This window comes from Parus major, chromosome 14 (genome assembly GCF_001522545.3).
Source record: "Parus major isolate Abel chromosome 14, Parus_major1.1, whole genome shotgun sequence".
In the NCBI taxonomy this organism is placed as follows: Eukaryota; Metazoa; Chordata; class Aves; order Passeriformes; family Paridae; genus Parus; species Parus major.
The window spans coordinates 5,142,857-5,155,417 of NC_031783.1; the positions used below are offsets into that span (position 1 = coordinate 5,142,857).

Here is a 12,561-nt window from a genome sequence, read left to right on the forward strand (position 1 = left end):
CTGAGGCTACCAATTTCCTTTCAAGATTCCCCTAAAGGGGAAGAGTCAAGGTTGCAAAGACACAAGGTTAAAGGGAGTGTTTTTAGGACAGAGCATAACTATAGGCTGCAGCAGCAGATGCAGGATGAGCATGAGAAAACTGTATGAAAAAGATGACACAAAAAGTGTTTTGAAATAAAACAGTGCTTGTCAATATTACTACAAGACTATCCTATAAATACAGTGAGACAAAGTAATACAAAAGGAAGTATTTTAGAATGGATTTTAAGAAAATCCTACTCCAGACTTACAAGACATGCAAAAAGAAGACTTGTAAAGGTTATACTAATGATGATGTTTCTGTCCTAACTTGTGTCTTCGACGCGTTGTAGGAAAATATTACAGCAGCCATCGATGTTCAACAACATGGACATGCAAATTATTGCTATTGCACTAAATCTAAAGCAGATTCCATTTTTGAAGGACATTAACAATACATGAATTGCAATGTTTCAATGACTATTTTGTTCTGAATTTTACTTAAGTCAAATGCATCACACAATGCTTAGCTAAATTATAACCCTGCTTTTAACAGCTCTGTTTCTGTACCATTCCCCTTCCCAAAAAATCTGAGTTTTGCACTAGCTGTCTTTAGTACTGGCTACAAATAAAAACCTATGCAAGTTGACTACAGAAATTTAACCATTAACACCATGTTATATTAACATTTCTCTGCACCCCTCTAAAAGTAACCTTATTGAAATAGAATTGTTTAGAAGAAAAGCTTTATGAAGCCTGAGTCAAATAAACAGTCCAAGTTTCTGAAACTTACCCAAATGACTTTGTTAACTTCTTAGTTCCAACTGGTTTGTCACTATGTTGCAGCTCATAAAACACTCTTTGCAATGCTAAAGGAACACTTTTGGATGAATCATCTCCTTCTGTGGGCATCATGTACACAGCCTGAAAAAGCATTTAGTTCAATTAGTATCAGAAAAGTTTATTGCTCATCCTGTTTAATGCATTCTTTCCCCTTCAGTGATTTCCTTCATAGAACTCAATTTAATCAACACTTCAAAAAAGTCTGAAAAAAATCTTGTACTGTAGTGTAAAAATGTTAATTGTCTGCAACAACTCGTCTTACAGTACAGTGGTTATAAAGATGTGAACAACAGATTCCATTCATGGTTATTTTATTTAAATAGTTCCCTTATGCCAGCCTAGAACAGTAAATGCACTAAAACATTTAACACCTTCAAATCCCTTCTCATGCTCAGTATGTCTGTGCAATCATCACAGTAGGACCAGATATGCCAGTCAATACCACAGACTTTCAAAAATAACTGCTTTTGTGGAAAAGCAACCACATGAAAACATAAAGGGCAACAAGTGAACGAAAACAGAAATGGTCCACATGGAGAAAGATGTCAGAGGAAGCTCTGAGAGTCCCCAATTCATTCATTCCTACTTAACGTCATCACTGTCCAGCAAATAAACAGCTTAACAATTCAATTCACTGATTATACTGATCTGGGAAGGATTTGGAACAAAGAAATTACACAAATAGACCAAACAGGGATTAGGAGAGTTCAATAGTCACTGAAATGAGATTTACTTTTTAAAAAGTGTACATCAATACATCTAGGGGAAAGGAAGAGCAAACAAAAGGGAGATGTTAATTTAAAAAGTGTAAATATAAAAAGAAACAGACAACCTTGGAAGGAGATTAGGCAACAAATGAAACTAAAAAAGACTCTAATATTAAGTAGCATGAGAAAAATAACCTGTTAAAATGGAAAAATTGCCATCTGAATTTTTGCCTGTGAAACAAGAGGGAATGATCCATTTCTGAGAGTGAAGTGCTGAACTGGACCTCAGTGTCTGGGCATTAGCCAGAATTCCAGAGGTGTGCAGCACATCTGGCTTAGGCCAGACTCCAATTCCCTGCATGCAGAGCAAGGGCAGCAGTGCAGCTGGGAACTGTTGGGCAAACCCAGTCCCTGCTGCAGGGCAGCTCAGAACACAGCGATGGGAACCAGATGGGACAGGCACCAGACAGAGACAACACTGACACAAAAACAATACAAGGGTGGGGCTGAAGACAAAAGAAAGAAAAACAACGAAAGAAGTGCCTAAAGTGTTGACAGGTCAGTTTTCTATTCCAATTCTGAGGATCTACTACATTTTCCAGAAGTACAGCAACAGAAATACTACAAAGAATAGAGAGTATCTCAGAATAGCTACAGTAAGATGAAATAAGATAAACAATTTCATTAAGAAAGCAAATTCCTGATATTCTGACAGAAAAACAATGGTTAATTATGCAATTGTAAACTAATACAATAATTCACATGACTGTATTGTTAAATTTTTTCATTTTCAGAAGTTACCAGTTAATAGAGATGACCTAAAACAAAATATGAACACAAGTATCTTCCAAATTTTTTTTCCTCAGTTGCACACCACACTAGTAGTAGTACTAGTTAGTAGTGCTTACACATATAAAAAGGAAACATTAATAAAAATATGATGAAATTTATCATCAACTTTTTTCTGAAGGACAGTCAACAGAAGTCTTTCTTAGGATAATTTTAAGAACACTAGCCCAACCTCATCCTAATGACAATAAAAAAGTCTTCTTTTGCTGTACTTTGAGATTTGCTTAAACAGTTTTATAAATTGAAGAAAACTGTATCTTCAATTTTATCACTGGCAACAGATTTTAACTGTTGAAAGTCAATAAACCTTCAACTTTTTTAGTGTGTTAAGCACTGCTTCAAGAGTTTATAGTGATGCAGTATGGAAGAGAACCCTGTAGGTTCTGATCTCTGTTTCTGACAAGTTCAGATGGGATCCAGTTGCTCAGGATCAGATCCAATTAAGTTCTGAGCATCTCCAGGAATTGAGATCCCACCACCTCTCCATACATCCTAATGTGAAGCTGGATCATACTGATTATGAAAATTTCCTTCCTAAGATCAGAACATTCAATTTCACAACAATTCAAACAAGCTAATAAAGTAAATAATTTCCAATTGCTTTATTTTTATCATTCAAATGCAGCATCTCAGTTAACCAGGTCAATCTGGGCAAACTCAAATTCTAGTATCACTAGCTAGATAGTGACAGCTAGATCACCTTTGATTTCACAAGCAGAAGTAATTTCTTGCTCTAAAGTATCAACACTAGAACAAGTCAGCACCTTGAAGAATCAGCTTTAAATCTCTTCCTGTACCTGGTTTATGAATCTTTTTAAGAGTGGGTGTCACTAGCTAAAGGTAGAAACAGAAGTAGTTGAACAACCAAGTCTCAGATCTTCCAAAACTCTATCATCAGCTCCTACTAACTTTTTTGAACATCTTATAAATGCTTTTTTTAAAACACAAATATATAGATACTTGCTATGTTTAAACAAATAGAAACAAGGCGTGAAAATCAAGTCATGAAAAAATGCAAATATAGTCAGTGCTGATACATTCAAAAAATAAATACTAAAATGCTAAACCTACAGAGGACTAAAAATCAGCCTTGTGATTGACTCTTCCATCAAAAATGCATAAAATGGAGTTCAGAATATCTTGATAATTAATCAAAATCGAATCCTTTGACTTTAGTTCCTATTTTTTAAAATGTTTTTCTCATATACCATCTGGACAATTAATTCCCTTCCTATATTTCTCAAGTAATAGTCAAATAATAATTTACAATTTACTTATAATTACTACATTCCAGCTGTCATTGAATAAAAACACCAGTTTTATTTCTTTGGAAATTCTGCATGTGCTATGACAAAGCAGACATTTGACACAGCCTTTCTTGGCTCTACATTCTGTTTGTGTATTTAGGTAATATTGGAGCTCATTTCTCTTAAGTGTTTCTCCACACTAACACTTGTTAAATATTATCCTCTTCAAACCTTTATTTTTTTGGCTTAGCTTCCAAAATTCTGAAAGCCTGACCTCAAGGTAAAGGAGTGAGGCATTCAGATCCATGTAAAAAAGCAGTGTTTCTTATTTAACACCTGAGAAGTTCCCTCAGGAAATGAACACAAAAGAGAGATAAGGGACATGTATAGGCATATTGACAGATATGAAAAAAAATTCAGATATTTATATAACAATAGAATGGTACAGGTAAATTTGAGCACATTGCTTAAAGGCAGGTATTACTTAAAGAAGGGAAATAAATACTGTACATGAAATTCCAAGGTTAGGTAAAATATATTGGTTAACTTGAGGAGAGCTAGATCAGGGAGATATGGAGCAGTATTAATTATTTTAATATTTATATAAGCATTCCATAATGTTCTCATGAGTTGTAGAGACTTTTGCAAGGGAACCATCAAAAAGTTTCCAAATGGACTGAATGCAGCCACAAGCACTGATGGGCTGCAGGCACTAAGGACACTGCTGGGACAACTCTGGTAACAGAGCCCAGGTCAAAGCTGGACCCCACTGGGATGTCACCACTGCCCCTTGCCTACTGGACTGAAGTTAAGCACATATTTATCAGCCACAAACAAATAACAATATGACCTAACATCAAAGTTCCCTTCTTTATTCCCTACCACTGAAGCCACCTCTTGTTGCTTAAAAGGGAGGTCTCGTTTCAAACACCCCAGAACTCCCATCTGTTATCTGGAAGCAGAGAAGAAAGGACCTCTCCATCAATCCTCACCCACGCTTCCCCAGGGCCTGACTTTCCATAGGTACGTGCCTGCCTTTGCTATTGTTCATTGCTTCCCCAGCTCTGCTCCTGACAGCAGCTTCTCTTGTGAACAAAGCTCTAAGTAACAGCAACAGAAATCATTATTTCTTCCAAGGAAGGAAGATTCATTGAAATTATGGAAATGGTGAAAAGCAAACCAAGGATACTGCACGTTGTGTTTTGCTTTACTTTGGTTAAAGAGGCACAAGTTCAGGCAAAGTGAAAACAAAAATGTAAAAAATACTTTTTTCAGACAACAACTGATTCTTCCTTATCTGTACCAATGGCAAATGAGTGCTAAAGCTTTCTAAAACTACCACTGTCATCTGTTCTGTTTGGAGGGGCTCTGGAAGCTTGAGGAATGAGCAAGGATTTGAACATGTCCAGGAACACTTCCATAAAGAAAGCTGCAGCTACCAACTCCATGAAGTTTTCTCATGTAGTCACTAGCCAGATATTAAGAGATGCCAAAAGTTGCTTTTATTTTGGGGCTGGGGAAGAAGTGCATGGGAATGCCTGGTAAGATTATTTCAGTTGAAACCAACCTGTAGTACAAAAATAATTTCTTCTTCACTACTTCATGGTACATATTGATTTAGTGACTACAAGGCAGTCTTGAACAAACTACTCAACTGCATTAGATGGAGCTATTACAAAAACACTTTTTCCTCTCAAGAGAAAAGTGAAGTTGTCCAAGAAAAGTAAAATGCACAAACATTGAGTGCTGAGCAAAAAGAACAGGCATTATGAGTGATAAACTGAATGAGTAAATTATACCTCCTGCAAAAAAGGAACAGGTGCTTCACATGAAACAAGTCAAGTATTTATCTGCTGTCCATGGCATTAGGAATATCTCAGTTACATTCTATTGGAGTTTGAGGTGTTACTTTTTTTGCAGCACTTCAGAGTAAACAGCACATTGCAAAGAGAAAAAAGAAATGCCAACTGGGACACTTACAGGCCATGGGGATATAAATAGTAAGATGGTGGGAAATTAAAGACAGTGGAAAGCAGGTACATTAAAAAGGGAAAAGAAAGACTAACTGAACTGCAATAACTAGTCTACATAAGAGAAAGCTCCAGTTAGAACAGTTCATTTTCACTAGGAGACAGACACTAAGTGCAGAAATGCACAGAAGGGTGAATTAGGATCAATAGGAAACACCAATACACTGAATAGTGCCAAATTGGTTTTTTCTCCAAGTACACCCCCTTTAAATAGCCACCTCCAACATCAAGCCATGACTTCTATTTTTACCCTTACCAGTAAGGGTACTGCATCATTTTAAAATTATACATTATCTAGTATGTTTTATCCTGGCTTTAGATGAGATACTTATTAAAAAGGTATTTAAAGAATATCTTTTTCTTTCCAGCAAAGAAAAAGCATCTACATTAACAAGAAATACTACTAAAGTAAATATAAAATTACATTGTTTAAACTACTGAAAACACAATGCTTTCCGTTACTACAAGGGTGGCAACCATAATAACAAAAAATTCTGCTGCATAATAGGAATTTCAAGATGGAGCAAATGTGTATCTTTGTGCATTATGGGCCGAGAAGCCATAATTCCCTGTTTTAACTATTTCAGAAAAGAGAAATTGCTTCCATCTTTTATCTGCAAGATTAAATTGCTTCCCCCGCCCCCAGCAATTCCTAACAATATTAACATATAAAACAGTCAAAGAAACACCCCCTAAGCTCAGGTCTTCTCCAGGTGCTCTGCCTGCTTCCACAGAAGACAAAAGCTTCTGTTCCACAAACTACAAAAGGCAGCTTCCTGTACTCTGCCTGCAGTAAGACATGTATCACCATGTAAGTCACAACTCCTCTGAAAGGATAAAGGAGGCAAAAGGATTACACAGGACTGTTTTGAAGCATTTATAAATGCTAATTAAAACAGCCAATGTTATAATCTCGTGTTCTTTCATGTATTACTTACCTTTCGTAGCTGATTTGTGAAAAATAAAGTCTGTAACAAGCTGTTCATGTAACAAGTTGCTCCCTGGTTCTTTAAGCCAACATATCCTGTGTGCTTCTTTGAATCCCACCTAGAAAACAGTTTGTGGTTAAAAACAAGGAAGTTCTGTATTCCAGCTATAAAGAGTGTTTGTTCTAGGGCAGTGCTGCTGGTAGGTATCAGCTACTCTCCACTGCTACTGAAGGTTCAAACAAACTACACTTCACTGCTGCCTGCCAGTAACAACAGTCTTTGCAATTAGATGCTTAGTGATTCTATTACTTTTTTTAAAAAATATGTTCTATATGGCAGAAAAACGATGTCCTGTGAGAGTGTCCTGAAGCTCAGAGCTGTACTTTTGAGTCTGCACCTCTGTACAACCCCAGTGTTTACAAGTGCCATGAAGGAGAACAACTGAGATGAAGCAGTTTTACAACAACTGTAAACCAAGACAAGTTCAACAGCAGAGCCACTCAGCTGCACCTGAAACCCCATCAGCTCCCACACCACCAATGCTCAGGCCAGACCTGCAGAGGTGTTAAATCACAAACCAACTCACACAGAAGCTGAGGCTCCACAACATTTTGCTGATTGATACAAACAGAAATTTAAGCTATCCAAAACTCTATGTGAATATGAAAATATTGCCATGTGAGAATTCATCAACTAGCAGTGACAAAGTAAGAATGTCTGATGGGAGCTACAAATGGCAGTAACACAGAATACTTGAATGATTCCAAACAACATAAAAACACTAGAATTAAGAATTCTAAATATTGCTTTGTTTTTAATCAAAGATACTTACGCTACTCCGTGTGGAGCATCTGCTTGAACATAGACTTCAAAAGTAACTTTGTCCTCTTCTATAAAGCCTTTTTCAGGATCAGTAACTTCCTGTAAAACACAAATGACACAGGAACATGAGAAGTGGAATATGCAACAGGACTGCAGTGAAACATCCATTTAGACATCACTTTCTGATTTCTAAGCCTGAGCTATCAGTAGTAATAAACTGAAGAAGAAAAACTGAAGAACACCAAAGCAATTGTTTTTCAGCTCACTACATTTAAATTTGTTTTTAGTGTCTCAATGCAGGAAACTTGTTCCTGCCTTTTAAGATTTTGCAGTAGTTTTTCAGTTTTCAGTGATGTAAGAGTTGGTAATCGAATGTTCTGCTGCTTCTGGACAATATTCCAAAACCCTTACAAATGCTTAAAAAACTGTCACAAGTCAAGAGAAACCTTAGTAGTATTATTAGGGCACTATATATACATGTACATATACACGAAGAACATAAGGAAACGCAAGCAAATTTATGTTGCTTCAGAATGCCATTGACTATCACACCGTGATAACAAAACACAAGCATTCAGGCAGAAAATAAAAATAAGAGAATATTTAAATTACAACATAAGTAAAAGCACTCTACAAAAATCAAATTAATAGAGTAAGAAATTGAGAAGAAATCTACAACAATGATGAAAAAAATAAAGGTTTGGGGGAAAAAGCCCTTTGCTAACAGCATCTCAGTATGCAGGAGTACAAGTACAAAACTGCTCCTATCTAGCAATAGATTAATACATGTCCATTACTTACACTCCAGGCCATGAAGTTAGAAAAGCCCCAGTCATTCTCCTTATGAAAGAACAAGTGACTAATACGACGACTGAATGATTTTTCATCATCCTTGTAGTTTATTATCTTGAGAACTGCTTGTGCATGACAGGACCATGACCTATAAATACAGAAGAAACACTTGAAAATCTTTCAAAACCAAGCTTTTTATAGTCGTTACATAATATTTTTTTTTTGTTAGGGGTTTTTGGTACATTACTTTTACACACTGGATTTTTTTCCTTATTAGATGTTAATTGTTATTGAGGGCATGAACCTCTGGGGCTTTCTGAATCCACATTATGAAGCTGGAATAGAGATTTTCTTATGGCAGCAGTGTTGACAAGGAAGTGCATCAGTGACTTGTAGGTTGGTTTAAGAAGCTGACAGCTCTCCCAGGTGGGTTAGTTCTGACCTGCCTCTCTGCACATGGATGGGCCAGCTCCAAGTGCACCTGCTGCCTATGGAGTGGGAGGTCTAAGCCTTTGGTAAGGAATGGATGAGGAGCTTCTACCCTCCCTTCCACAAGAAAAACTCCCCAACATGAATTGTCTCAGCAGCACTTCTTCATGACCACTGCTGTTCAAAACCCCCCTACTTGTGCAAGGCAATCATTCTGGACACAGCTCACACAAGGTCCTGTCACTGCCTCAGGCAGTGGTACTGCTTGCTTAGCTCCACCACTTGGGACTTCTGAAGATCACATTATCCTTTTCCTGTAAATACTTGAATCACACGTCCTGTGACTTGTTAACACACTTACAACTTTTTTTCTTTACATTCTGCCCTGAGCACTTACCTCTAAATTACAAAAATGATCAAGAATGCAACTTATTATTCAGAGTAAACAAGTTTTGTGAGATTCAGTGCCAGAATGGAGTTACCCTATTGATTATTTACCAAAGCAGTCAAAGGTAGTCAATGTTGATTTGCATGCAGGACTCCAAGAACACACATGTGCTCAGATCTTGCTGGATAAGTGAACTCCACCTAAGGCAAGAACTCATGCCCTGCTCTGCCTGCACTGGTGGCAGTTACTTGTTCACACGCTTCATAGGACAGCATTTATAGCTTGGCATGGTTAGAGAACCTCCACTTTCACTTGAAAAAAACCCAGAATTTTTTCCATGCCAAGAAAACTGTCAGTCAAGGACTTCTCCTTCAGAAAGCATATATCTAAATTCTACCACAAACTTCTACTCACATGAGCTGATTTTAGCTCATCCTAAAGAAGGGATTATTCTTATGCTTTGAGATTTAGAAAGGTGAGGGGTAAAGGGCACTCAAACCCTTGCAAGAATTATCTCCTCTTGCAGAAAGCGAGGTGCAGGTTTTTTTGTAAATGTTTGTATTTCTTGCAATAGATTAACCAGTATCAAGTGAGGACTTGTGCAATAATTAAAAGGGTCTTACGTGGAATCAGATTCAGCATTGCACTGAAGGAAGAATCCTACGCTTTTTTGGTGTGGTCTGTCCGGGTAGAGTCGTGGCATTACCATGATCTTCCATGGCAAATTCCGAACGAAGCAGGGAGGGCTGAGCACTGACTCACTCAACCTGTTGAAGCGTTCCACTGTAAACTGAAATGTTGCTTCTGATCGCCAACTTGTATCTGTAACACACACACACCATTTATTTGAAACACTTCGTCCTCTTCACTCCAAAATGACCAACATCATTAAATGTGAGAATTTTTCATGTAGTGGGATATGGGAAGCAGCAAAAGCATCCCCATCCCAGAGGGACAGTGGACTACTTAATTAATGAGGTTTCAATTTTTTCATTTTGAAAAGCACTGCAATGCCATTCAGGCAAACATGGCATTGCAAGACACATTCCATTTGTACACTATTGCCTTAAATGCTTCCTTAGCAGTAGGATTTGTTACCACTCCAGTTTCTTCTAAAGCAGCAGGTGCAGTAAGACAGAGACATCAAATTCTCTACAGCTAAATCACAGCCCACTCTAACTCTTCTTGTTGTGCAGCGTCTCCATAGCCCAGTTTAAGTCATTTTGCTGCATGAACCCATACACACAAAGGAATTTCACAATCTGTTCAAATGCCCTGTTGATATCATGTCACCATTTAGTTGGCTTTGGCTTGCAATAGTATATTTTAAAACAGATGAATGCCATAGGTTGACTATTCCATTTTTGTAAAATTGTATCAGTCTGCTGAAAATCAGCTCAAGAGTAGGGTCCTGTTTTCTTTGCAAAGACTTTAGCGATTTTTAGTGGTCTAGCACAAAATTAAATGAGACTATTTTCTTTCAAAGAGCTTATTTTGACACACACAATTAAAGTAATTTTGCCTTCTTCCCACATACCCAATTCTTCACCTACCACAATCTGTTCTGCTTCTGTAGTACACAGCTATAACAGGGTGCTGGAGACTGTGATAGCTTCAGCAAGGCCAGGCTCTCTTTACTGTGACACACCTCATATTGCACGCAGGGAGGAAACCTGCAATGTATCCCAACAACTCTACAGGCCAGGGATGAACAAGACACTCCCCTCCTTCTCCATGGCTCCAGCCTGACTGTGTAACACGGAATCCTCCTGGCTGTGAGGAGGCTGGACTAGCACACAGGGCAGCCAGCAGCAGCCATGGTCACCCTGCTGTTCTCACAGCACCCACGGGGGATGCACAACTGAAGGTGTGTCACACATGCAGTGACACTCAAAATCAAAGAGCACTGAGGGGCAACACCATGGAGACAGAAATCAGATTGTGAAATTGTGACAAGGCACACAGAAATGTGTTCCTTCCATACACAGACAGCAGTCATTTACTCGGCTTGGCACAGCACCAGAGATAGCGCTGAATCATTTTACCAAAACACAGGTGAGTCCTGATTGCTACCTTACTTAAAAAATGGAACACTCTTGATTACAACATGCAACAGGGTAAAGATTATACACTTCATACAGAAAATTACCAAGCTTTATCCACAACTGCCAGGGAGCTACGACAGATTTCATTCTTCTCCCTTGTGAAGCAGTTTTCAGGCAGCTGTCCTACTCCTGAACTGCAACACAGAGGATTTTTTTGTGTATGGCATGACAGCCCTAAGCATTCCAATTGTCTTTTGAAAGTACCACAGCCCAAACCTGCTTCCTGTCCCCTCTACTCCTGCAAAGACCCTACTGACCTGTGCTCTCAGCTTCCTCAATAATATAAGAGTTCAAAGGATTACTTTTCCCTTTTTCCCTGCCTGGAAGTGTAGCTAACTAGAAGTCTATCACCTACTTTAAAAAATGTTCTCTTCCCAGTTTCACTACTCACTGCCCATTTACAGAGTGAAGAGCTGATCTTATACACCCAAGAACCTGCCAGGCTGCAGACAGAGGAGCTCTAACTTGATTTGCAGTCAGGATAAAACAAATCTGTAACACACTTAACAATTTTAAATCAGTCTGCATCGCGTGTATCTCAAACCAACTTGAGGCCACCTCCCTACTCACAATCATGATGTCAGTGCTTCTGGGCTCAGTCTGAGCTTCCGAAAAAGGAGCCAATTTTGCTTTCTGCCTCCTTTGATGCAGCTTTCAGAGCACTTCAGCACAAGGATGCAGCAGTGCTGCTACAGTGTCAGCTAAAAAATGCAGCCCACGCAGCATCTGCAGATGCTTCAGAGTAAGTTTGCCTGTATTTCTTGATTTCTTTTCAGGAAAGCCTGTGCATGAGAGCTCACCAGGGAATGGGAACTCTTCTCTGTAAAATATATGAGCAAGCTCTACTAACTGCTCCATAAAAATGCAGCCTTGTAACACAGGTCAACCCTAAAATAGAAGTTTCTTTAAAAATAACAACCTTCCTTTCTTTCCAGCAAGCCCATTTTTCCTTAGAAAGTACAATAGATTGAAGGATTAATTTTATTAGAAAAAGAAGTTTACATAGCAAATGTGACAATTATTTTGAGTACATCAATAAATTAAGCAATTTTTTTTGCCATCATGAACATGTCCTCCAGATGCCAGTTAAAGACTGCAACTGGCAGCAGGAGAATTTAGTAGTAACTGGCAAGTGAGACTTTTCTAAATCCCAAAACTACAAATTGAACACAAGGTAAAAAGGACTGACAATACTGAGAAATTACATGCAATGGACTGTCTTTGCTACGTGGAAAACATTTTTTCATTGATGTGATGAATGCCACATTCAGCATCTTCACAGAAGAAAGATTCTTCAAATCAGAGATCCAAATACTGAATATGATCCATTTTAAGGCTGAAACACATATTTAAATGTTGATGCTTTTGGGAAAAGCAGATTTCTTTATTCTCTTAGTAAATG

The 12,561-nt window shown here is 38.1% G+C and overlaps 1 protein-coding gene across 3 annotated transcripts in view; it reads right to left on the reverse strand.

Annotated features, from left to right (window-relative positions):
* USP7 (ubiquitin specific peptidase 7) overlaps nucleotides 1-12,561 on the reverse strand; it is a 72,162-nt gene that overhangs the window by 26,141 nt on the left and 33,460 nt on the right. For all 3 annotated transcript variants that reach the window (XM_033517801.1, XM_015642995.2, XM_015642994.3), the window contains 5 exons: nucleotides 9,678-9,876; nucleotides 8,247-8,385; nucleotides 7,456-7,544; nucleotides 6,633-6,741; nucleotides 812-942 (listed from right to left, as the gene is read on the reverse strand). In XM_033517801.1, coding sequence (XP_033373692.1) covers nucleotides 812-942; nucleotides 6,633-6,741; nucleotides 7,456-7,544; nucleotides 8,247-8,385; nucleotides 9,678-9,876 — 667 coding nt within the window. The remainder of the gene's footprint in view (nucleotides 1-811; nucleotides 943-6,632; nucleotides 6,742-7,455; nucleotides 7,545-8,246; nucleotides 8,386-9,677; nucleotides 9,877-12,561) is intronic.